This window comes from Scyliorhinus torazame, chromosome 18 (assembly GCF_047496885.1).
Source record: "Scyliorhinus torazame isolate Kashiwa2021f chromosome 18, sScyTor2.1, whole genome shotgun sequence".
Taxonomy (NCBI): Eukaryota; Metazoa; Chordata; class Chondrichthyes; order Carcharhiniformes; family Scyliorhinidae; genus Scyliorhinus; species Scyliorhinus torazame.
Window position 1 is genome coordinate 71,729,319 of NC_092724.1, and position 23,042 is coordinate 71,752,360.

The 23,042-nt window shown below is 45.2% G+C and overlaps 1 protein-coding gene across 1 annotated transcript in view; it reads right to left on the reverse strand.

Annotated features, from left to right (window-relative positions):
- The window catches only part of LOC140395294 (scaffold attachment factor B1-like), a 525,130-nt gene that overhangs the window by 70,285 nt on the left and 431,803 nt on the right, over positions 1 to 23,042 (reverse strand). Inside the window, exons 14-18 of the mRNA XM_072482881.1 lie at positions 11,259 to 11,408; positions 9,051 to 9,169; positions 6,212 to 6,336; positions 4,656 to 4,699; positions 2,387 to 2,529 (exon numbers count right to left, since the gene is read on the reverse strand). Coding sequence (XP_072338982.1) covers positions 2,387 to 2,529; positions 4,656 to 4,699; positions 6,212 to 6,336; positions 9,051 to 9,169; positions 11,259 to 11,408 — 581 coding nt within the window. The remainder of the gene's footprint in view (positions 1 to 2,386; positions 2,530 to 4,655; positions 4,700 to 6,211; positions 6,337 to 9,050; positions 9,170 to 11,258; positions 11,409 to 23,042) is intronic.

A 23,042-nucleotide genomic window follows, 5' to 3' on the forward strand; every position in this document is an offset into this window, starting at 1 on the left:
ACAGGAGGGACTGAAGGCAATACTGCAAATACTGAAAGAGTTTGGAACCTTCGCAGGCTACAAACTTAGCCTGGGCAAAAGTGAGACATTCCCAGTGAACCCTAAAGGGGAAGGGACAGAGCTGAAGGGGCTCCCGTTCAAAACGGCCCAGAACTGATTCCGTTATCTGGGGATCTAAATTGCCAGGGGCTGGACACAGATCCACAAGTGGAACCTGACCAGCCTGGTGGAAGAAGTAAGAAAAGACCTTCAACGGTGGGGCTCACTTCCACTCTCCCTGGCGGGAAGAGTGCAGTCGATCAAGATGAACGTACTGCCAAGGTTCCTCTTCCTGTTTAGATCCATCCCGATCTTCATCCCCAAGGCCTTTTTCCAAAACATAGACAGGCTAATCATGGCATTTGTGTGGGGGGGCAAGAACCCGAGAATTCCCAAACCGAGGAAAAGTCAGAGGGGGCCTGGCTCTACCAAACCTACAATACTACCACTGGGCAGCAACGGCAGAAAATGTGAGGGGATGGATACAAGAACCCGACACAGATTGGGTACAAATGGAGGAGGCATCCTGTAAAGGAACAACCCTCCGGACCCTGGCCACAGCAGCACTCCCATCCTCCTCAACAAGGTACACAACGAGCCCAGTGGTAGCAGCCACACTGAGAATGTGGACCCAGTTGACACAGCACTTCAGGATAACCAAAATGTCCCTTATGGCCCCCATCTGCGGCAATCACAGATTCCCCCCAGACATGCTAGATACCACCGTCAAAAAATGGAAGCGGGACGGGGGAACACTGACAGTCGGGAACTTCTACATACGGCGCAGGCTGGTGACACTGGACGAACTGACGAGGAAGTGGGAACTAGCACGAGGACAGGAATTGAGACACCTCCAAATAAAGCACTTCCTCTGCAAAGAGACAATAGGGTATCCCGGGGCCCCAGAAAGCACACTACGAGAGGACCTGATAGGCACAAGCATGTGCCTATGTGGGAAAATATATGGACAGCTACTGGACAGAGCCCGAACACCACTGGACGGGACCAGACAAAAATGGGAGGACAAACTGGGGACAGAGGTAGGATAGGGACTCTGGAGCGAAGCACTGAGCAGGGTGAGCTCCACCTCCTCCTGCGCAAGGCTCCCTCCAACGCCCTTGCTTTCGCTTCCCTAATCGCACGTCGGAGAATCCTGTGGAAACCACAAGAGAAGAGGAAGGGTACTGCAACCAATTGGGGGGGGGGAGAGAGAAAGAGAGAGAGAGAGAAAGAGAGAGGAAGAGGGGATATCATAGACCGATCCAGAGGGCAGCAAAATGTACGTACAATTAGTCAAATGAAGGACAAAACAAACCTCTCTGTAAAATAAAGCGAATTAGCGCGGGCAAGAAAAATGTAATGTATATAAGTAACAACGATTTATAAATATGGGAAAAGCCAGTAAAATAAATTTCAAAAAAATAAGTACACAAATAGGAATACATATTTTTTGTAACTTATTTTTGCAGAAAGGATTAGTATCACAGTGGAGCTCCAGATTGTGTTGGTAACATGGGAAAGATCCTGGGAAGCAAAGTAATTGATAGCCCTGCTCTAATGTACACTGGATATCACTACTGAAGATACCAAAGACTATGTAAAACTGTAATCCCAAACCATGTTTAGTGAATGGGAAGTATCTAATAAACAAACAGCAACTGGACATCAAAGAGGTGCTACTTCTGTATATTTAATTTTCCATTCAGCGGACCTTAATCAGGTGTGAACACAGGTGATACGTTTCATGAGGCGCGAACACAATTGTTAACTTACAAAATAATTTGAGCTATAGCTTTCTGCTAAAACACTAAAAACAACTTTGAAATTGACTTTCATGCCAATGGTTAACAGCTTTCGCTCTTTGGTTGATATAAGCAACTGACCCTTTTAAGCAACAATGTCTTAAAATGACAGAGGCTGAATATTTGTGGGGGATAAGATTGTAGTTTCAGCAGAGATCACAGTAACCTAGGTGTAAACACTGTTCTACAAAGTCTCTCTATGTCATCAAAAGTTACAGCAGCTGATCAGGAGAACCCATCAGGCAATCAACCTCACTCTGGCAAATACTGGTGTGTACATTGTTCCCTCAGCTGTGCGTACTTTCAACTTTTTAGTGACAAATGCAGGGCAGAGTGGATCTTTTGTCCTAGTGACGGGAAGGGGCTGGGAGGGTGAGAGATGCACGCTGAGCAAGTTCTCAGTACTCTTGCTATCAATTTTGAATTGTTTGCATGACTGCTCTTAATTTAATATACAACTATCTTTAATCAATATGTAGAATTAGATCATTTTTGTTACTCAGATCAAGGGAGCAGGGATCTTAAATTCAGCAAGTTGAACTGACCTGTCTCTCTCGATTTCCCAGAGGTCTCTCTTATGATCCCAATGGCGTTCTCGTTCTCTCAGTGCTATCAGTTTGTCAAAGGACACAAAATTTCTTCCTCTATCTCTGCTGCGAGATCTTCTATGTCGACTCCTGGACCTTATCTGTTTTCCCACAAAAATAAAGTCATTGAAGGTTAACTCCAGTCCAAGACTGAGTTCATTGGCACACTAAACTCCACAGCTCTACATGTTATTTTGAGCTGCGATCAAAGTCTTCTGCAATGCAGCAACTTAAATGCAGTATCGTGTAAAATCAGTAGCACACAATTTGATTTGATACATCACTTGCTGTCCAATGGAATACTACATTTCTGTACTTCAAGCCGGTCTCTGACCTTGAATATGTAAGAGCAAGGAATGAAGAGCGACTGGACAAAAACAAATTACTGCGGATGCTAGGCTTTGACAAAGAGTCATCGGACTCGAAACGTTAGCTCTTTTCTCTCCCTATAGATGCTGCCAGACTTGCTGAGATTTCCCAGCATTTTCTCTTTCGAATGAAGTGTGACTTAAAGCCATCATTGCTTCAACAATAAAAGGTAAGGGTAAGGCTGGTAAAAGGAGGGAACCCTGGATGATTCGGGATATTGAGGCCATGGTCAAAAGAAAGGAGGCATATGACATGCATAGACAGCAGGGATCAAGTGGATCCCTTGACGATTATAGGGCTTGTCGGAGTGAGTTAAGAGAGAAATCAGGAGGACAAAAAGGGGACATGCGATTGTCTGGTCACATAAGGCAAAGGAAAACCTAAAAAGCTTTTACAGATACATAAAGGGTAAAAGGGTGACTAAGGACTATCGGATAGGGCCTCTTAAGGATAAACAAGGTCATCTATGTGCTGATCCACAAGGGATGGGAGAGGTCCAAAATGAATATTTCTTGTCAGTATTTTCTGAAAGGCACCAATGTAAGGAAATAAAAAGTGACGTCTTGAGGAGTGTACATATTACAGAGAAGGCAGTGTTGGAGGTATTAAAGCGCATCAAGATAGATAAATCCCTGGGACCTAATGAAATGTATCCCAGGACGTTGTGGGAGGCTAGGGAGGAAATTGCCGGTCCCCTAGCTGAGATTTTGAATCATCGCCAGCCACACGAGAGGTGCCTGAAGATTGGAGGGTAGCAAATCTTGTGCCCTCGTTTAAAAAGGGCTGTAGGGATAAGCCTGGGAACTACAGACCGGTCAACCTTACTTCTGTAGTGGGTAAATTGTTAGAAGGTATTCTGAGGGACAGGATCTACAGGCATTTAGACAGGCAAGGGCTAATTAGGGAACGTCAGCATGGCTTTGTAAGGGGAAAGTCATGTCTCACGAATTTGATTGTTTTTTGAAGGGGTAGTGCAGGGAAATGGCATTGAGGTAGATGATCAGTCATGATCTAGGTGATAGGCTGAGTAGCTTCAAGGGGCAAAACGGCCTACTATTTCCAATGTTCCAATATGAATGCTGGTTTGTTCCTTGTTCTGTCCAACTAAGCATATAATATTGACAGATTCTGCCCTAACCACCAACCCTGGATGTGGATGCCAACACCCCACAACTCCAAAAACCTTTCTTCTGTTTACTGTACTTAAATCTCTTGCATTAAATCTGTGTGTTTGCTGAACAAAGGGTTAGTAGTGTTGAGTCTTCACAACAGAAGTTTTTTTAAGTCAATCACAAACCGTAGTGGGTTTACAAAAAACATACCGACTTTTAGGTAAAGAATCGGTGGGCCGTATGGTGGCACAATGGTTAGCACTGCTGCCTCACGACACCAAGGACCAGGGTTCGATCCCGCCCCTGGGTCACTGTCCGTGTGGAGTTTGCACATTCACCCCGTATCTGTGTGGGTCTCACCCCCACAACCCAAAATGTGAGGGATAGGTGGATTGGCCACACTAAATTGCCCCTTAATTGGAACAAAAACGAATTGGGCACTTCAAATTTATTTTAAAAGAATCAAACAGTGCCGTGTGTGGGAAACACAAGTACCAAAAATTATATTTAAATTAGTCAGCCATAAATCAAAATAAAGAATGATAATGCAAGGTGTTGCAACAAATCAAATTAGCTAAACATGATACTCCTCTATACTTCAGATCAGGAAGTGCAGTGACAGGGAATTATGTTTCTCACTCCTTTCAGCTGCAGCACACTACAATCCACATCAGTAACAAAGAACCATTGCAATCAGCTGCTGCAACTGTAAAACCAGAGGGCTTTCACACAGCTCAGGAACCTACCATTTTTCTTTCTCGACTTCTTCTCCTCATTGCGCCTTGATTTCCTAGATAAAAATCAGAAAGGAAAGCACTCACTGAAAACATAATCACTGCTGTGCTTTTAATTTCTCACATAGTTCGACTATCATAATATTTATTGGGAGCGCAGGATGGTGGCGCAGTGGGTTAGCCCTGCAGCCTCACGGCGCCGAGGTCCCAGGTTCGATCCCAGCTCTGGGTCACTGTCCGTGTGGAGTTTGCACATTCTCCCTGTGTTTGTGTGGGTTTCGCCCCCACAACCGAAAGATGTGCAGGCTAGGTGGATTGGCCATGCTAAATTGCCTCTTAATTGGAACAAATGAATTGGGTACACTACATTTATTTTAAAAAAATAAAAAAAAATATTTATTGGGCACACAATGTAAAGTTCCTCAATCCTAGTGGGTTATGGGTTGTGAATTAACAGCCTCAAAATAAATCGATTTTTGCTAGAAATGCTAAATTAGTTAGTCTGGAGGGAGGTCTACAGCGGTGTCCCCCAGAGCTTTGATGTTCAGATCACTGGTGTTTTTTTTACATGCACGTTAATGACCCACTAGGTAAACAGAGCATAACTCGAAAATTAACAGATAATGGAAAAAGCAGAAATATAAGACATCTGTTGAAAACAATGAGACTTCAGAACACCGGCAAACTGGTAAGGTGGGCAGAAATTGAAAGTGAAAAGGGGGGGGGGGGTGAAGAAGGGAAAAAAATTTGCGCAGACTGTATAGTCGGCATGTGGGCGGATGGAGGCAGCCTCTTGTTGGGCAACGAGTCTAGGAGCACTGTTGCCGGCCAGATACTCCACCAACCCATGGTGGTGGCAGCCTTGAAGGTATGGGGGAAATGGCAGAAGCTTCGGTCGTTGGAAGGTGCCTCAGTCTGCGCACCGATTTGCGACAATCACAATTTACACCGGGGTTGTGTGTGTGTGTGTGTGTGTGTGTGTGTGTGTGTGTGTGTTGGACACAAGGTTTCAGGGTGGCGGCAGGCAGGGATCGAGTGGTTCGGGGACCTGTTTGAGGGGGGGCAGCTTTGTGAGCTTAGAGGACCTGAAGAAGGAATATGAGCTGCCCAGTAGGAATGGGTTTAGATACTTTAGGTTTGGGATTTTGTTCTCCCAGGCTGCTGTCCTTGGGGTTGCAGAAGGTGCAGTAGAGGGAGGGAGTGGGTGAGGTTAAGGTGCCTGAGATTTTTTATTTTTTTTTTAAATGGCTGCTTTGCCGGGGGTCAATGGAAATTGAAGTCCGAGATCACTAGAGTTTTGTTCGCTAAGAGGATCAGGGTTAAGGTACGAAGGCAAAGAAATGGAGTTCAGGTACAGTTCAGCCATCAGCAGCTGAATTGAGGGCAAGGGGGTAGAATGGCGAGGGGTCCAAATGGCCTACTCTGGTTCTTGCGTTTCTTTAATGACTTTTACAGGCAGTAAAGAGATTTTAATCAATGAGTTCCAGCCTCAATCAGAGTGAACAGTAATGTGCTAACCCAATGTCCAGCTAACTATTCGCATGCTCATTTCCCTCAGCTGCCCTTACTTGCGTGTGGTCTGTATCCACCATCTTCCTTTTCTCTCCTTCTGTCTCTCCTCTCCTCACCCACTAGTTTTTTGAAGCCTCCTTGGTTGTTATTTCTGTAATCCTTTTTTCCATTGACAGATGACCTGAAATGGAATGAACTGTTTGAGCCAGTATCATTGGCATATATTTCATACACTTTCTCTTAGTCAAGCAGGGTAAAGTATTTCATATGCAATACTGAGCTTATTTACAATTCAGTGACAGAAGCATTGATTGAAAATTACACCTTTATCAGAGTATAACGTACAAGTTACTTCACAGGAGCTTTATCAGACAAAATCTGACATCAAACTAAATAATGAGATATTACGATAGATGAGGGCAATTAATGAGGAAAGAGATAAAGGGAGGTAGAGAGGTGAAAAAGATTAGAGAGAGAATTCCAGCTTTCTATCCAGGTAGCTGAAGGCACAACTGCCAATGGTGGAATAATTCAAATCGGGGGATTCACAAGATACCAGAAATGATTAGCAGATTAGGGATACGGAGAAGGATATGGGACAGTTTGAAAACTAGGGTGAGATTTTTAACATGAAGGTTGGAAGGGAGTCAATATGACGGCAGAGTAGCACAGCGGTTAGCGCTGTTGCTTCACAGCGCCAGAGACCCAGGTTCGATTCCGGCTTGGGCCACTGCCGGTGCGAAGTCTGCACGTTCTCCCCATGTCTGCGGTCGTTTCCTCCGGGTGCTCCGGTTTCCTCCCAGACATCCCGAAAGACATGCTGTCAGGTGAATTGGACACTCTGAATTCTCCCTCAGTGTACCTGAACAGGCGCCAGAGTGTGGCAACTAGGGGCGAATCACAGTAACTTCATTGCAGCATTAATGTAAGCCTACTTGTGACAATAATAAAGATTATAGGTCAGGATGGTAGCAATGAATGAACAGGACATCACTTTCTTATCCAAGAACCACGTATTTGTTTTGCAGAGCCTTGGATAGCAACCAGACGCAAGAGTACAAGTTAATTCCTTTTTTCCTTATCCAGGGGTAAAATTGCCATTGGTGTCACTTCACACTGGCTAGCTCAAAACTGGACATAAAACCCAAGATCTTGCCTGTCTGTAAGAGGAGAGAGTCACTGGATAAGTTGGCTGTCTCTTATGAGAGAATCTGTAATGTTGGGTTCTTGGGTTTTCTGGAGTGGCTGAGGACTATAATTCTTGGCATGCCCACAAGTTCCGGTGCAAGCATAGGGAGCGACAGGTGGATGGGCCACATATGTACCATTGCAGTTTTTCTTTTGAAATTCAGAATTGGTTTGATTGTGTTTTTTTTTGATAATGACTTCAAGCTGAGAACCTGTTTCACATCACATTTGGTTCCAGTGGCAGTCAGAGGACATTGACTTCCAGGTCCTACCTCAGACATTGCAGAGCTCGGCCACCCTGACAGCATGTGCCGTGGGTGGCGCAAAAACAATGACCATGGGCTGGAGTACACAAGCCCGCATGACAAGAGTCAGGAACAGAAGAGGACGGTCAGCTCCATGCAGCTAAGAGAGCTATGGCTCTGAGGCCGCAGGTGCTGCATTTGTTCGGTGGAGTTGGGGAGTTTGGAGTTCAGAAAAACGCTGCAACAGTGGCAACTCAGTGAAACTGGCTGTTGGGACAAAGGAAAGCCCGGAAGCACTGGTGCTATGCTTAGAGTAGCTGCAGAGTGAGAATCTTGCTGGTAATTAGATGCTGGGGTGCAGCCTTGGGAATCCAGTGAGACACAGTCCAAGAAAGGTAACTGATCAACTAGCAGACAAGTTGGGCAGCCCAAGTTGGAGCAACTGAAGGAAATCAGCATCTATAGCTTTGAAAGAGAGCTGAAATCCCTGAAAGAGAGCTGAAATCCCTTGTCAGGAAGTCAAGAGTTCAAACGATTTGGTGACTCGTGATCGCAGACATCAGCATGGGTTCCTGAGAAATTCATGGAACCTGTTTTGGTTGTATCTGACATGAAGAGTATCCAATTCATTTTTCCCAATTAAGGGGCAATTTAGCATTGCCAATCCACCTACCCTGCACATCTTTGGGTTGTGGGGGCAAAACCCACGCAAACACGGGAGGATGTGCAAACTCCACACGGACAGTGAGCCAGAGATCCGTGCTCACCCGGGTTTGGCTGAACCCGGGACCTCGGCACGGTGAGGCAGCAGTGCTAACCACTGCGCCACCATGCTGCCCGTGTCTGACATTTAATGTGCAGCTGGTGGTGTGTTCAACCAAAGCTTGTCTATTAATAAGATTTACCTCATGAATTCTGGATGTTACAGATTATAGAACAGATAGCGTTCTGTTGGCTTTGCTGAGTTTTGTACAGTTAAACCACTTACCTTTGGTTGATTCTCTTAGTAAATACCTGGGATTTCAAATTTTGTCTGCTTCACAACAAAGGTTGCTGGTCCCTAACTGGATTGCAACAAAATTTTGGGGGTGGAGAGTTCTGGTCGAGGATCGAAACACTTCAATCAAGAGCACCTTCAGATGAAAAAGTAAATCACCCTTGTATAGAGATTCTACTGATGTCAAGTATGTTCAAATGGTCAAGATAAGCCCAAAATGCAGGCAGTTTGGGTTTGGGAATACAACAGGATATGCTGCTCATGCACAGCATGGGATCAATAGAAGGCCACATGATCTTTTTCTAGGGTCACATTACGCAAAGATTTTGAAGGGAAAATTACCTCTGACAATGACCGGTCCTAGTGAATGCACAAAGGATACAACCAGTGGGGAATAACGATAAAATTTCTGCAGCACAAAGCTTTTGGTAAAACCAGAGAGTAGTCTTCAATAGAAGCACTTACTTATCTTTAGATTGATCTCCATCAGGTGCACTTCTTCGGCTGGAACTCTGTTTGTTGACCTTCTTCATAGTCCCTGCTTTCTGTTCTGTGCGCTTCTTACAGCCAGGTTCACTTTTGGCCTGAAGACACAAACACACTGTACGTTCAAGGAACTGCTGTTGCAGCAGATTGTTCAATTATGCATCACATCCATTATTTCCATCTCCAAGAGGAACCAACATCTCTCAAAATAAAATTAGAAATCCAACATATTAATTGGCCCCCATTTGTATATCTTGGGCGGCACGGTAGCACAGTGGTTAGCACTGTTGCTTCACAGCGCCAGGGGCCCAAATTCGATTCCCGGCTTGGCTCAGTCTATGTGGAGTCTGCATGTTCTCCCCATGTCTGCGTGGGCTTCCTCCAGGTGCTCTGGTTTCCTCCCCCATGTCCTAAAAGACGTGCTGCTAGGTGAATTGGACATTTGGAATTCTCCCTGCGTACCTGAACAGGCGCCGTAGTGTGGCGACAAGGGGATTTTCACAGTAACTTAATTGCAGTGTTAATGTAAGTCTACATGTGACACTAATAAAGATCATATACTAACTCCCTTTTGCCCAGGTCATGCAGCATTTGGCTGTTCCGGAGATGCCTGTGACACTGGACTAATGCAGTTTTGTTTGGATTAAGGGGATTCCCCTTAGTTTGGCAAGATGATGTCATTGCTGGATGGAACTACGGCATCAGGCATTTTGCAGAAAGCAGTTCAGTTGTGAGCTGAATGAAGCGGTGAGCAGAAGACAAGCAGTTTGCTCTCACTGCAGTTCAGTTAAAAGGGATTAACAGTCTTTAAAGTAGATTTATCAGAGAACACGGAGAGCTGAAACAAGCCATGTAGCATCTTCTGAAGTCAATCAGCCAGAGTTTCTGGATGGTTCTGACAGGAATCAGATCATGTCTTTCACAAAGAGGAGAGATCTCTCTTTCACAAAGAAGATCTCTGTAAAGCAAGTATTTTGAGTGCCAGTGGTATTTAATAGTGGATTGAGTGTGGAGATTTTTTTTTTTTCTTGTTGTTTAAGTGAGAATAAAGATAGCAATTATGGGTATTGCATTTACTGTTTTGAGTAGTATTGTTTAAGGGGTAATTGTAAGTTACTTTTTAGTGTGAAGTTAAAGATATTTTAATACTGTGTTAATAATAATCTTTATTATCAAAAGTAGGCTTACATTAATACTGCAATGAAGTTACTGTGAAAATCCCCTAGTCGCCAAATTCCGGCGCCTGTTCGGGTACAGAGGGAGAATTCAGAATGTCCAAATTATCTAACAGCACGTCTTTCGGGACTTGTGGGAGGAAACTGGAGCACCCGGAGGAAACCCACGCAGACACAGGGAGAATGTGCAGACTCCACAGAGACAGTGACCCAAGCCGGGAATCGAACCTGGGACCCTGACGCTGTGAAGCAACAGTGCTACCCACTGTGCTGCAGTTATAGAGTTTGCTTTAACGTACCATATCCCTGTTTCTTCTTGTAATCACTCCCGGAGCAAGGTTTTCCTTTCCTCAGTCTTTCAAAATGAAAATAAATGAGGTTTGCTGACCAGTATCCGAGCCATTGTTGGGTTCTGGTCTGGGATTGTAATACGATCATTTCAGATCAGTATGATCTCATTGAATGGAGGAGCGAATGGCTTACTTCTACTCGTACGTCTTATGGTCAAAACTGTTTCCACTCCAGAGAGCATCACGAGCTCGAGGATACAGATTCAATTAATTGTTAAAAAGAGATGCGAGGAATAATCTTTTCGCCCAGAGAGTTGCTGGAGTCTGAGAGAGCAGCAGAGGCAGGTTTGATCGAGGTATTGGATTTCCATTGAGAAGAATGAATGTGCAAGATCATGAGTATAAGGCAGGTGAGTGGGACTATGTAAAATGCTCTTCAGAGTCCGTGCAGAATCGATGGGCTGAATGGAACTGAAATGATTCTATGAAATGCAAATAAGGGCTATTGCGTATGATTTCCTGAGTGAATTTGAACTGGTGTGTAAGGAATGCCAGATTAAATGAGATATTGAGACACCAAATGATGGCAATAAACCAGAGGATGTATTTCCAGAAATCTCTCGCACGAGCACAGCATCTTCATCTACAGATGCAAAGTGTGCAGCAAATTCAAAATCTCAACTGCCTGCTAACAGTTCCTATTCGTACTTCTATATGCTCACCATTTCAACAGTGATGGTTTGTCCATTTAGTTCAGACTGATTCAGAGAGTTGATGCTGTCTGTTGCCTCCTCGGGTGTTAACATGGTTATGAATCCATAGCATCGTGCACCAGGATTACGAGCATCAGTTACCACTTTGGCACAAATAACCTGTAAGAGAATTATCACGGGCAAGAGATATTAGTTATGGAAATATTGTTACATGAAGTCATTTTTGGCTAGTTTACTTGCAAGTTAATTTGTTATGAAAAGCAAATACTGAACTTCTTCAAAAAGGTACAAGTATAATACCACCTTAAAGAACAAGGACTGATGTTTGACAAATCGAAACTGTTGCAGCCCACGCCAAAAAAGTTTCATTTTTACTTGGCTAAATGACCGGTTTCCATGCTGAGATTTTAATGACAGTATGTTACTGCACAGCAAGCATATCCTTTCCCACCCTGCCGTCCTCAACAGCAACATTTCCCTCCATTCACCAATTTTAACACAACTTACTTTTACACAAACATTTTACTATATTTTTTTTCTTTTCCAAATTAAGGGGCAATTTAGCGTGGCCAAACCACCAAACCTGCACATCTTAGGGTTGTGGGGGTGAGACCCACACAGACATGGGGAGAATGTGCAAACTCCACACAGACATCAAACTCAGGTCCTTGGCGGAATGACATTATATCTCTAACACACAATTCAGAGTAGTCATACCACTACCAGCCTCACACCAATAATATTCATTCAGGGCAGCACGGTGGCGCAGTGGGTTAGCCCTGCTAACCCAGGTTCGATCCCGGCTCTGGGTTACTGTCCCTGTGGAGTTTGCACATTCTCCCCGTGTTTGCATGGGTTTCGGCCCCACAACCCAAAGATGTGCAGGTTAGGTGGATTGGCCACGCTAAATTGCCCCTTAATTGGAAAAATGAATTGGGTACTCTAAATTTATAAAATAAATTTTTTTTTAAATAATATTCATTCAGCTTTCTGTAGGTTACCTGCCATCTTCATTCCTCTTTTAGTACAACCATACTGTCACTAAAGTCAGGAATCAGTTGGCTGGACAGTTGGTTTGTAATGCGGAGCGATGCCAACAACGTGCGTTCAATTCCGTCCAGGCTGAGGTTATTCACGAAGGCCCCACCTTCTCAACCTTGCCCCTCTGCTCAGGTGACCCTCAGGTTTAATCACAACCAGTCAGCTCCCTCTCAAAAGGGGAGAGGCGCCATTGGTCCTCGGGGACTAGGTCGGCTTTCATTTCACTATCAAATCTCAACTCTTCTATCCTTTCAATGCAGAAAGAAAATGACGCCATCCCTGGTCTAAGAATATTTTAATCTCAAATGGAGCTCCGAAATTTGCCCCCCTCTTAATATTTTCCCAACTGAAGCCCAAATCCATCCAACACTGAAATCTAATTCGAAATCATCAAGCACTTCTCATTCTCAATTGCAGACATGAAAAGAACCTTCTTTCATCTGCAGTCTATCACCATCAGAAACTTGTTGGTTTTATCAACATTGCTACATTCTCTCTGCAAGGTATGGTTTCACCTCTCCACATTTTCAATGCAATAAACAGCCAGGAATAATTGTACCATCTCCTACTCTATTGCATTCTCTCCCAACACCTCCAAATTGCGATGCATTCGAGGTGTGAGCACGAGGGCGAGAGTTGTCTGATAACCTGTTCGAGCAAAACCATATGGAATTGATTATGTGAAATGTGGTCTCTGCACAGTATTATTCCTTTCTTTAATGTGTTCTATCATTGTGGTTATGGGAAGGAGTGTTTTTTCGACACCCCAATCTCATTTATAATGAAGATGAGTGGAGCCATGGCAGGGTGCTGAGTGGTAAGGTTAGTCAAGTCCTCACCGAGATTCAGCCTCCTCCAGTTAAAGCTACCTAACGTACCGAGCGTCTTTATTTTGATTTTGACTTTAAGAATCTGTGCTTCTCACCTTTAATAACCTGGGCAGATTTATGGATCCTGGGGTTGGACTGGGTTCCTTATTAGTTTTCCTGGAGGTTGGAGTGGGTTCTTTTTGGGTCCCCTATTTTTTCTCCCCAGAGCTATTAGAATAGAAGGCATTAAGTGGTGGTGCATGTCGGCTGGGTTTGGTCTACCTTTGACTGATTTGTTGAAGAGAAAGACTGTTTGCCATGCTTCTATATTACGTAGTTGATCCCTTGGATGAGGAGAGGTTTGATGGGGTTAGACCTCATGTTCTTAGGTGGCGGTTTCCAAAGTGTCCTCCTCGTTGTGATTGGGTTTTCTATGGGGAAGTAGTTTTTGTGTCTCTCGTGAGACAGTGCTGTAGTTTTCCTTAATATCCTTCTTGTGAAGGCATGCAGTGCTGGGCAGTGTCTAATATTCCTACGTCAGCTCGGAAGTTCCTCCCTTAGGGGTTTGTTTCCCTTCTTTTGATCTGGGATGTCCCTTCTCGAAGGCACTTATTAGGAACACAGAGGTGGGTTTTGCTTCTTCTGTGCGTGTGTGTTTTTGGGGGGGGGGGGGGGGGGGTTGAGCAGAGTCCTGTACTTTAGTTGATAACCTGATGGCACCTCCCTCCCATGGCGGGGAGGCTTTCTTGTTTGAATGAGCAGCTTGTTCTCGTCTGCACTGATGAGCGTTCACCGGGGATTACAGGCCCATGGTGGGCCTGTGATCCACTCCCATTAGTTCTAGTTCTCCTCACTTTTTTTTTCTTGGGAGGTGTTGCTGCTGGTCCTCTCTGTATAAATGTATGGAATGATGTTGGTTCTGTGCTGGGCCTGATATTGAGGTTATGTTGAATTGTGTGCTGTATATCCTGTTTCTCCTTTGTTCTCTGGTTAGGTTTATAGAGGCATCAAATTATGTCTAATGATTGTATTGATCTAGTTATACTGCTGTCCCCCTGTCCCCCTCTGTATTCATGTACATGGAGTATTTTTTGTTTGCAGTGCTGCGTAATATTTGTGGCTTTGTTGCAGTTTGTTAAATGGAAAACCTCAATAAATAAATGTTTTTTAAAATGGACTGGAGCACTGTGTTAATACAAAGAACACTAAGGGAGACCAGGTAGATCCAACAATAATTCAAAAATTATTCGACTTCAGTCACATTATAAAATATCACTTTAAATAAACATCACCTATCTCCTACAGTAACACTATCCCTCTCCTTTTGCATCTCATTTGGCTAGTTTAGCTCAAGTGAATTGTCGGCAGTTGGATATCATTAACTATCTGTCTGACACAGTTGATCGCACTCATGCTTCAGACAGTTTGGGGTTTAACCCTTACTGAAGGACTCGAGAACATGCTGGGCTGATACTCTGCTGTACCAAGAGAGCACTGCGATGCTTGAAGCACACCTCAACTACTGTTCAGGTGGGCATAGAATATCCCAAGCACCATTCAAAGAGCAAGGAGCTCTGGTTCCTGACTAACATTACTCTCTTTTTTTTTTAATGTATTTTTATTTCAAATATATATGAAAGGTTGCAACACACAAACAATTCAGGCACACGACTATATGGTTTGTACAAATATTCCCCCTTTTTCACACCACCCCCCCCCCCCCCTCTCCCCCCGGCAAACAACCCCTCAAACACGGTCACGAACATTCCACACCTTGCCTCGAAACCCTCTGCTGAACCCCTTAACTCGTAATTGATCTTTTCCAGCCGAAGATAGTCATAGAAGTCACCCATCCAGGCCACTACCACTAATGGTGTTGCTGACTCCAATAAGATTCATTGCCAGGCAATCAGAGAGGAGAAGGCCACAACATCGGCCTTCCTCCTCTCCATCAGCTCCGGCTTCTCCGATATCCCAAATACCACCACGGGTCCGACTCCACCTCCTCCCCCACTATCCTTGATAGCGTCGCGTACACTCCTGCCCAGAATCTCTCCAACATTTCACAGCCCCATAACATGTGCGTGGTTCAGTGGTCCCCGCCCACACTTTTCACACTCGTCTGCCACCCTCTGAAAGAACCCACTCATTCTTGCTCGCATCATGTATACCCTGCATATGAGCTTGAACTGTATCAGACTCATCCTTGCGCAAGAGGAGGTAGCACCTCACTCCACACTCCCCAGTTTATCTCCCCACCCAGCTCCCCCTCCCACTTCTCCTTAATCTTCACCACCTGCTCATCCGGCCATGTGTATATGTTTCCGATCTTGTCCTCCCCTTCCACATCCGGAAGCAACAGTCATTCCAGCAGGGTGTACCTCGGCAACCTGGGGAACTCCTTCCAAACCTTCCGCGCGAAGTTCCATATCTGCAGGTACCTAGACTCACCTCCTCTCCTTCAATTAATCTATACCGGCAAACCCTTCCTCCACATACAAATCCCTCAGCTTCACCAGCCCCACTTCTCTCCACTTCCGCTACATGCTATCTATCCCCCCGGCTCAAAACCGTGGTTTTCACACAACGGTGTTAACACCCACATCCCCTCTGTCCTAAAGTGCCTCCTCAGCTCGTTCCAGATCTTCACCATGGACTGCACCACCAGGCTTCCTGAGTATCTGCACGGCACCATTGGCAATGCTGCCATTACCATTGCCCTTAAGCTGGACCCCTTACAGGATTCCTCCTCCATCCTAACCCATTCTACCTCTCCTTCACTCATCTCCACGTTCGCCACCCAATAGTAATGAAGCAGGTTCGGCAACGCCAACCCTTCCTGCTGCCTCTGTAACAGGGTCCTCTTAACCCGTGGCACCTTCTCTGCCCATACAACGTCCGAAATAATTGTGTCCAGTTTCCGAAAGAAGGCCTTCGGTATTACGATCAGGTGTGGCTGGAATACGAACAGGAACTTCGGCAGAATGGTCATCTTCACGACTTAGACCTTCCCCGCCAAAGTCAAGTGCAGTGTATCCCACATCTGGAGATCCTCGCTAGCCTCTTCCAACAGTTTTGTCAAATTCCGTTTGTGAAGCATCGCCCATTCCCTCACTATCGAAACATGTCTCTAGCCACCTTAAATGGCATCCCCCTAAATCGGTTCGCCGACGACTTCCGGTGGCGGCTATGAAGGAGTAAGTCACACATTTGGTGGCTCCCGCTCTGGTCGGACTTTTGGACCTTCCCCCCGTTTTTCTACTGGACTTGAATTGTAAAACGGATGTTAGGGGCAAGCGTTTACTGAATTCCCACTTTGGTGCATGGAGAGAAGGACTAGAAGGGTTTGTTAGGGCAGAAACAAAACGATAGAGAAGGCTTGGGCTGCAGCTGTAACAGAAGGCAGCATGGCGGAGGTTCGGACCTCTGGCTTGTCGGCCCAGCAGTCTATGGAGCAGCTGGTGCAAGTCATTCAGGAAGGCTTTGCTACGCAGAAACAGGACCGTTTGGACCCGATAAAAAGTCGATTGAGCGGTTGGAGCATAGATTGGACGCCCAGGATCGGGCGATCCGGAAGGTGGAGAAGGCGCTGGCTGAGCAGGAGGAACATCAGACTGCGATGGAGCTGGAGGTGGGGATGCTGAGGGACCAGAAGAACATAAGAACTAGGAGCAGGAGTAGGCCATCTGGCCCCTCGAGCCTGCTCCGCCATTCAATGAGATCATGGCTGATCTTTTGTGGACTCAGCTCCACTTTCCGGCCCGAACACCATAACCCTTAATCCCTTTATTCTTCAAAAAACTATCTATCTTTATCTTAAAAAAAAAGCTCCTGGAGAAGGTGGAGGACCTAGAGAATAGGTCCCACCGGCAGAACCTAAGAATCGTTGGGCTCCCGGAGGGGTCTGAAGGAACGGACGCTGGGGCTTACATCGCAGACATGTTTGTGAAGCTGCGAGGGGATGGGGCATTTTCCCAGCCCTTGGAGGTGGATAGGGCTCACAGAGCACCCGCGAGGAAGCCGGAATGGGAGACAGCCCCCCCGAGGGCAATGGTGGTGAGATTCCACAGGTTCTCGGATAAGGAGCGCATTCTACAGTGGGCCAAGCAGACACGGAGCTGTAAATGGGACAAAAGCATCCTGCAGGTTTACCAGGACCTGAGTGCAAAGATGGCTAGGAGGAGAGCAGGCTTCAACCAGATCAGGTCGATTATTTTTTAAGAAAAAGGTGAAGTTTGGACTGTTATACCCAGCCCGGCTCTGGATCACGCATGAGGATCAGCACTTCTACTTCGAGTCGCCGGAGGACTCATTGGACTTTGCGAAAAAGAAAGGGCTGGTGATGAATTGAGAACTTTTGAACTTGGCTGCAACGTTCATGTTTTTGTTTTTTCTTTTTGTTTCGCTGTTTTTGTAAAAGGTTTCTCGTTTTGCCTTTCATTGAAGATGTTTGTGATGCCGTTTGCATTGATTTGGAACCAGCGGTACAGCTGAGTGAGTTAAGGTTTTCATTTGCACTGTTGGGGGATGGAGGTGTACTGGTTTTGATCTTGGTGTTTTTCTGTTGGGCAATAGTGTGGGGATTGTTTGATATTGGAGTTTGTTTGTATGAGCGGGGGGGGGGGGGGGACAATAGGTGGGAGACTATCTGGCGCCAGGGATGGGGGCCACCAAACTAGCTGGGCGAGCTAGCTCTCGGACACGCAGTGAGGGGTGTGCATATGTTTGGTTTAGTAAAGGGGTTGGGTTACAGGGTGTTGTTACTGGGGGGGGGGGGGGGGGGATATTAAAGGCGGACGTGGTAATGTTGCAGGAGACGCACCTTAGAGTAACGGACCAGGTTAGACTGAGGAAAGGCTGGGTCAGTCAGGTCTTTCACTTGGGACTAGATTCAAAGACTAGAGGGGTCGCAATCCTGAACAATAAGCGGGTGGTGTTGGAGGTGGGTAGAATAGTCTCGGACGTGGGAGGTCGATACATTAGGGTCTGTCGGAAGCTAGAGGGGGGGCAGGTGGTATTAGTAAATGTGTATGCGCCAAATTGGGATGATGTGCAGTTTATAAAGAGGATGCAGGGGAAGATACCGGACCTGGGCTCGCAAAAGGATGGTCATGGGAGGGGGTCTTCCAACAGTTATGGACCCTGGCTTGGACCGGTCTAGCTCGAAAACGGGCAGGGTGCAAGCAATGGCAAAGGAACTAAGAGGGTTCATAGATCTGATGGCGGGGGGGGGGGATCCATGTAGATTTGGGCAGCCGAGGGTGAAGGAGTTCTCCTTCTACTCACACATGCATAAAGTGTATTCCCGGATTGATTTCTTTATTTTGAGCAGGGCCTTGCTGGCTGGGGTGGTGGACACGGGGTACTCGGCAATTACAATCTCAGACCATGCTCCGCATTGGCTGACCTGCAGGTTACTAAAGACAGTAACCAGCGCCCGCACTGGAGGTTGGATGTGGGACTTTTGTCGGATGAAGGGGTGTGCGAGCGGTTGAGGAAATGTATTCAGAGCTACCTGCAGGTCAATGACATGGGGGAAATTTCAGCAGCGGTGGTGTGGGAAGCACTGAAGGGGGTGGTCAGGGGGGAGCTGATCTCGATCCGGTCCCATAGGTGGATAGGGCAGAGACGGACCGACTGGTAAAGGAGATACTACAGGTTGATGGGAGGTATGCGGAGACCCCAGAGGCAGGGCTTTTAAGGGAACGGCGGAGGCTACAGGTGGAGTTTAGCTTGCTGACCACAGGAAGGGCGGCGGAGCAGCTGAGAAAGGTGAGGGACATGGAGAGATCTTTGAACATGGAGAGAAGGCCAGCAGAATGCTTGCACAGCAACTTAGGAAGAGGGAGGCAGCTATGGATATTGGGAAACTAAAGGACGGAGACAGGAACCTAGTTGTGATTCAGTTGGGGCGAATAAGGCGTTTAGGGACTTCTACAGCAGGCTGTAGAGGTCGGAACCCCCTGCGGGGCCAGAGGGGATGAGGCACTTCTTGGAGGGGCTGAATTTCCCAAAGGTGGACGGGGAGCAGGTTGTTAAGTAATGGGTTAAGAGACATTGTAATTAGTTGTCTCATTTATGTTAAGTATCCATTAATTGACACTGATATGTAAAGGGGCTTCAGGTGGCCTCTGTCAGGTGATGTGTAGTTAGAGTTTTGTGCAAAGCCTGTTGGAATGAAATAAATGTGTGTTGGTGGAAAAGGAACAGAACTTTAGACTCTTCATATCACAGCAACTAAAACGTCTAACAATTGGGAGCAGAGGATGGTTGCTGTGTAAATGTGAAGGGTTGAAAGATACAACATTTCCAGATCAAACCAAGGAGTGAGTGAGAAAAGAAAAAAAGGGATATGTGGCTGAACCGAGGATAAAGATGGCTGGATATGACTACCCTCCCTTATTTTCTGAAAGTGAATCGTATGACCAATGGTGAAGTGCAGTAGTTATGTGGACTAAGGTAACTGCTTTGGGAAAGAGAAAACAAGGTTTAGCATTGGCTCTTTCTCTACCATATGGCAGTAAAATCCGAAACAAAGTGCTTTCTGAGCTGGAATTGGAAATTAGACTCAGAAGGGCTGGAGACTTTATTACATTATATGGATAAGATTTATAAGAAAGATGACTTGTTAAGTGCGTATGAAGCATGGTCAGATTTTGATAAGTTCTGGAAAATGGAGGATATCTCCATGGAAGACTATATAATGGAATTTGGGAGACTATATAAAAGGCTGCAGGAACCAACCTGGAATTTCCACAGTCTGTGTTGGCCTTTAAATTACTTGACTGTGCTAGAGTGAGCAACACGGATAGGCTCCTGGCTTTGACAGGAGTTCAGTTTACTGATAAGGATACCTTATTCGAACAGATGACAAAAGCTTTACAAAAGTTTCTCGGGAAACATTCGATTCCGATGGCTCTGATGACCCAAATAGGTCAGCCTGCAATAAGGCAGAATATGGAAGATACACTAGTAACAGGATGGCACAATCGTATTGCTACGAACAGGGCTCAAGACTATAGACAGAGACCAAGACAAGGAAATAATGAAGACAGTAACCCAGTTAGCACCTACAATAGGAAGATGAACCCCAGAAATGCACGGGGCATGATAAATCGATGTTTTCGACGTGACTCTCAATACCATTATGCTTTCAACTGTCCATCTCGTTAGGATAGTGTTTTTGAAGCGACACGTGACACGGAAGAGTCAGAAGAGGAAAACGATAGTGACCAGAAAGGCGGCATTGTCCTATTGACAAGCAGTTTTACACCAGTAATGAGGGTGTTGGTTGCAGAATCCTTCAACCGTGCTGTTTTGGACAGTGGCTGCACATCTACTGTGTGTGGAATTGACTGGTTAAAATGTTACCTGGACTCTTTGAATGCTGAAAATCGTAACAAGGTTAAGAAATTTGAAAGTTCCATGAGTTTCAGGTTTGGGGATGATAATACTCTGAAGTCGCTGAAAAGAGTGGTGATCCCTTGCAATATTGCCGGAGTGAATCATTTCATTAGCACGGATATTGTATCAAGTGAGATACCTTTGCTTCTGAGCAGGCCGTCTATGAAGAAAGCACACATGAAACTGGATATGGAACAGGATAAGACAACAGTTTTTGGAAAGACGGTGGACTTACAATTTACAGTCGGGACACTATTCTTTCCATTACTGACAAATAATATTTCAAGTAGAGTGGTTAAGGATGTGTTAATGGCAGTTGAAAATGGGACTTTAGTTGATAAAAAGCTTGTGGTATTAAAACTGCATAGGCAATTTGCACATTAGTCTCCTCAGAGGCTGAAAAATGTATTAAAGGATGCAGGGGTATGGGATGACAACTATACTAAACTGATAGAACAGGTTAGTGACCGCTGTGAAGTTTGTAGGAAGTACAGAAGGACACCAGCACGACCGATAGTAACCCTACCTTTGGCCAGGGATTTTAACAACATTGTGGCCATGGACCTTAAGGTCTGGGATAAAGCAAATAATATATTTATTTTGCATTTTGTAGATTCAGCAACCAGATTTAGTCAATCAACGATTGTACGAAGTAAAGGAGAGTAATTCTGGATCAAATCGTGGAAAAATGGATAGGGACAGGAATGGGTCCACCTGCAAAATTCCTTGCGGACAATGGGGGAGAATTTGCTAATGATGAGTTTAGGGATATGTGTGAAAACGTGAATATCCGAGTTATGACTATGGCTGCAGAAAGCCCATTTAGTAATGGCGTCTGTGAAACAAATCATGCTGCCATCGATCATATGCTTCGAAAAATGTTGGCAGATCGACCAAATTGCAGGCTAAATTCAGCCTTAGCATGGGCAGTACATGCAAAGAATTCATTGCAGATGGTTGGGGGCTATAGTCCTCATCAATTAATGTTTGGTAGAAATCCTAAAATTCCGTCCATTTTGGATGACCAGCCTCCAGCTTGGATGGGGACGACAATTAGCTCTGGTTTTGCTGAACATTTAAATGCATTACATAGCAGTAGAAAAGCTTTTTTGGAAGCAGAAGTCTCGGAAAGAATTCGCAGAGCTTTAAGACATAACGTACGGCCATCAGATGCTGTTTCTCAGCAGGAGGCATGGTATACTATAAGAGAGACAATTCTAATGAATGGAAAGGCCTAGGGATAAATTGACACGGAAGAGTCAGAAGATGACAAAGACAGTAACCAGAAAGAAGGCATTGTCCTATTGACAAGCAGTTTTTTTAATGTACCCATTATTTTGTAACATGGTAATCAAACTGTTAGGGTACATTCATCAAGGATAATGGGTACAGATTACAAATTTTCAAATTTAGACAGAGCAGACAGACATGATGAGGAACCAGAGTCATCTGGTACACGTGTTACAGAACTATGAGGACCAATTAACTGATATAGACAGGGTTTCTGGGGAGAAACACAACACTTCTGGTGAATTAAAACAGGCCAATTTTCCGATAGGGCAACTGGCAAAAGTTGGTACAAAAGTGACATACTTGCCTGAAGGGTCTAGTCGATGGAAGGATGCAACTGTTATTAGTAGAGCAGGGAAGGCCACTGGAAAGTATAAACATTGGTTGAATGTACAGCATTCAGGCGAAGGAGTCAAGACAATGGATTGGGAAAACGAAGTTCAAAAATGGAGGGCACAGAAACGCAATGCCAGTTCAGATAGTACATCGGATAGTGAACAGGTCCGCAGGAAAAGGTCGAGAACTATTGAAAGGACTTCCCACAGCAGAAGGGAAGGATCAAGCAGTAGCAGTACAGAACGAGATACCAGACGGGAGAGGGGACGTAGTTTATCAAGATCTCGGAACATGAGTAAGACTACGAATACTATTAGGAGTAGAAGCCTACATGTACGTGAGATTTTGGTGGCTTCAAATAAATTAGATGAAAAAGTTATCAAAGATGCTAAACAGCAAGAATTGCATAGTTGGGAGTGAATTTGGGATCTACACGGAAGTACCGGATAGGGGACAAAGAGCTCTATCCCACAGATGGATTTGCACGGAAAAGGTTCTTCCGGATGGAACTTAGAAGGCAAAGGCAAGGCTTGTGGCAAGGGGATTTGAAGAAAACTTACAAGATCAGGACTTAAGGGTAGATTCACCTGCAGCAGAAAAGGTTATTTTAAAGATCTTCTTGGCTCTATTAGCCACAAAGGCATGGGAATGCAAATCTATAGATATAAAAGTTGCCTTTTTGCAGGGGCATCAGCTCCAGAGAGATATTTTTCTCCGTCCTCCTAAAGAAGCAGCGAACACAGAAGGGGTACTCTGGAAGTTGAACAAATGTGTATATGGATTAAATGATGCATCTAGAGTCTGGTATTTTTCGGTAAGGTCAGTTTTGTTAAAGTTAGGCTGTTGCCAGTTGAAAGCAGATCCTGCAATGTTTTACTGGCACTATAAAGGAAATCTTTCTGGCATTTTTATG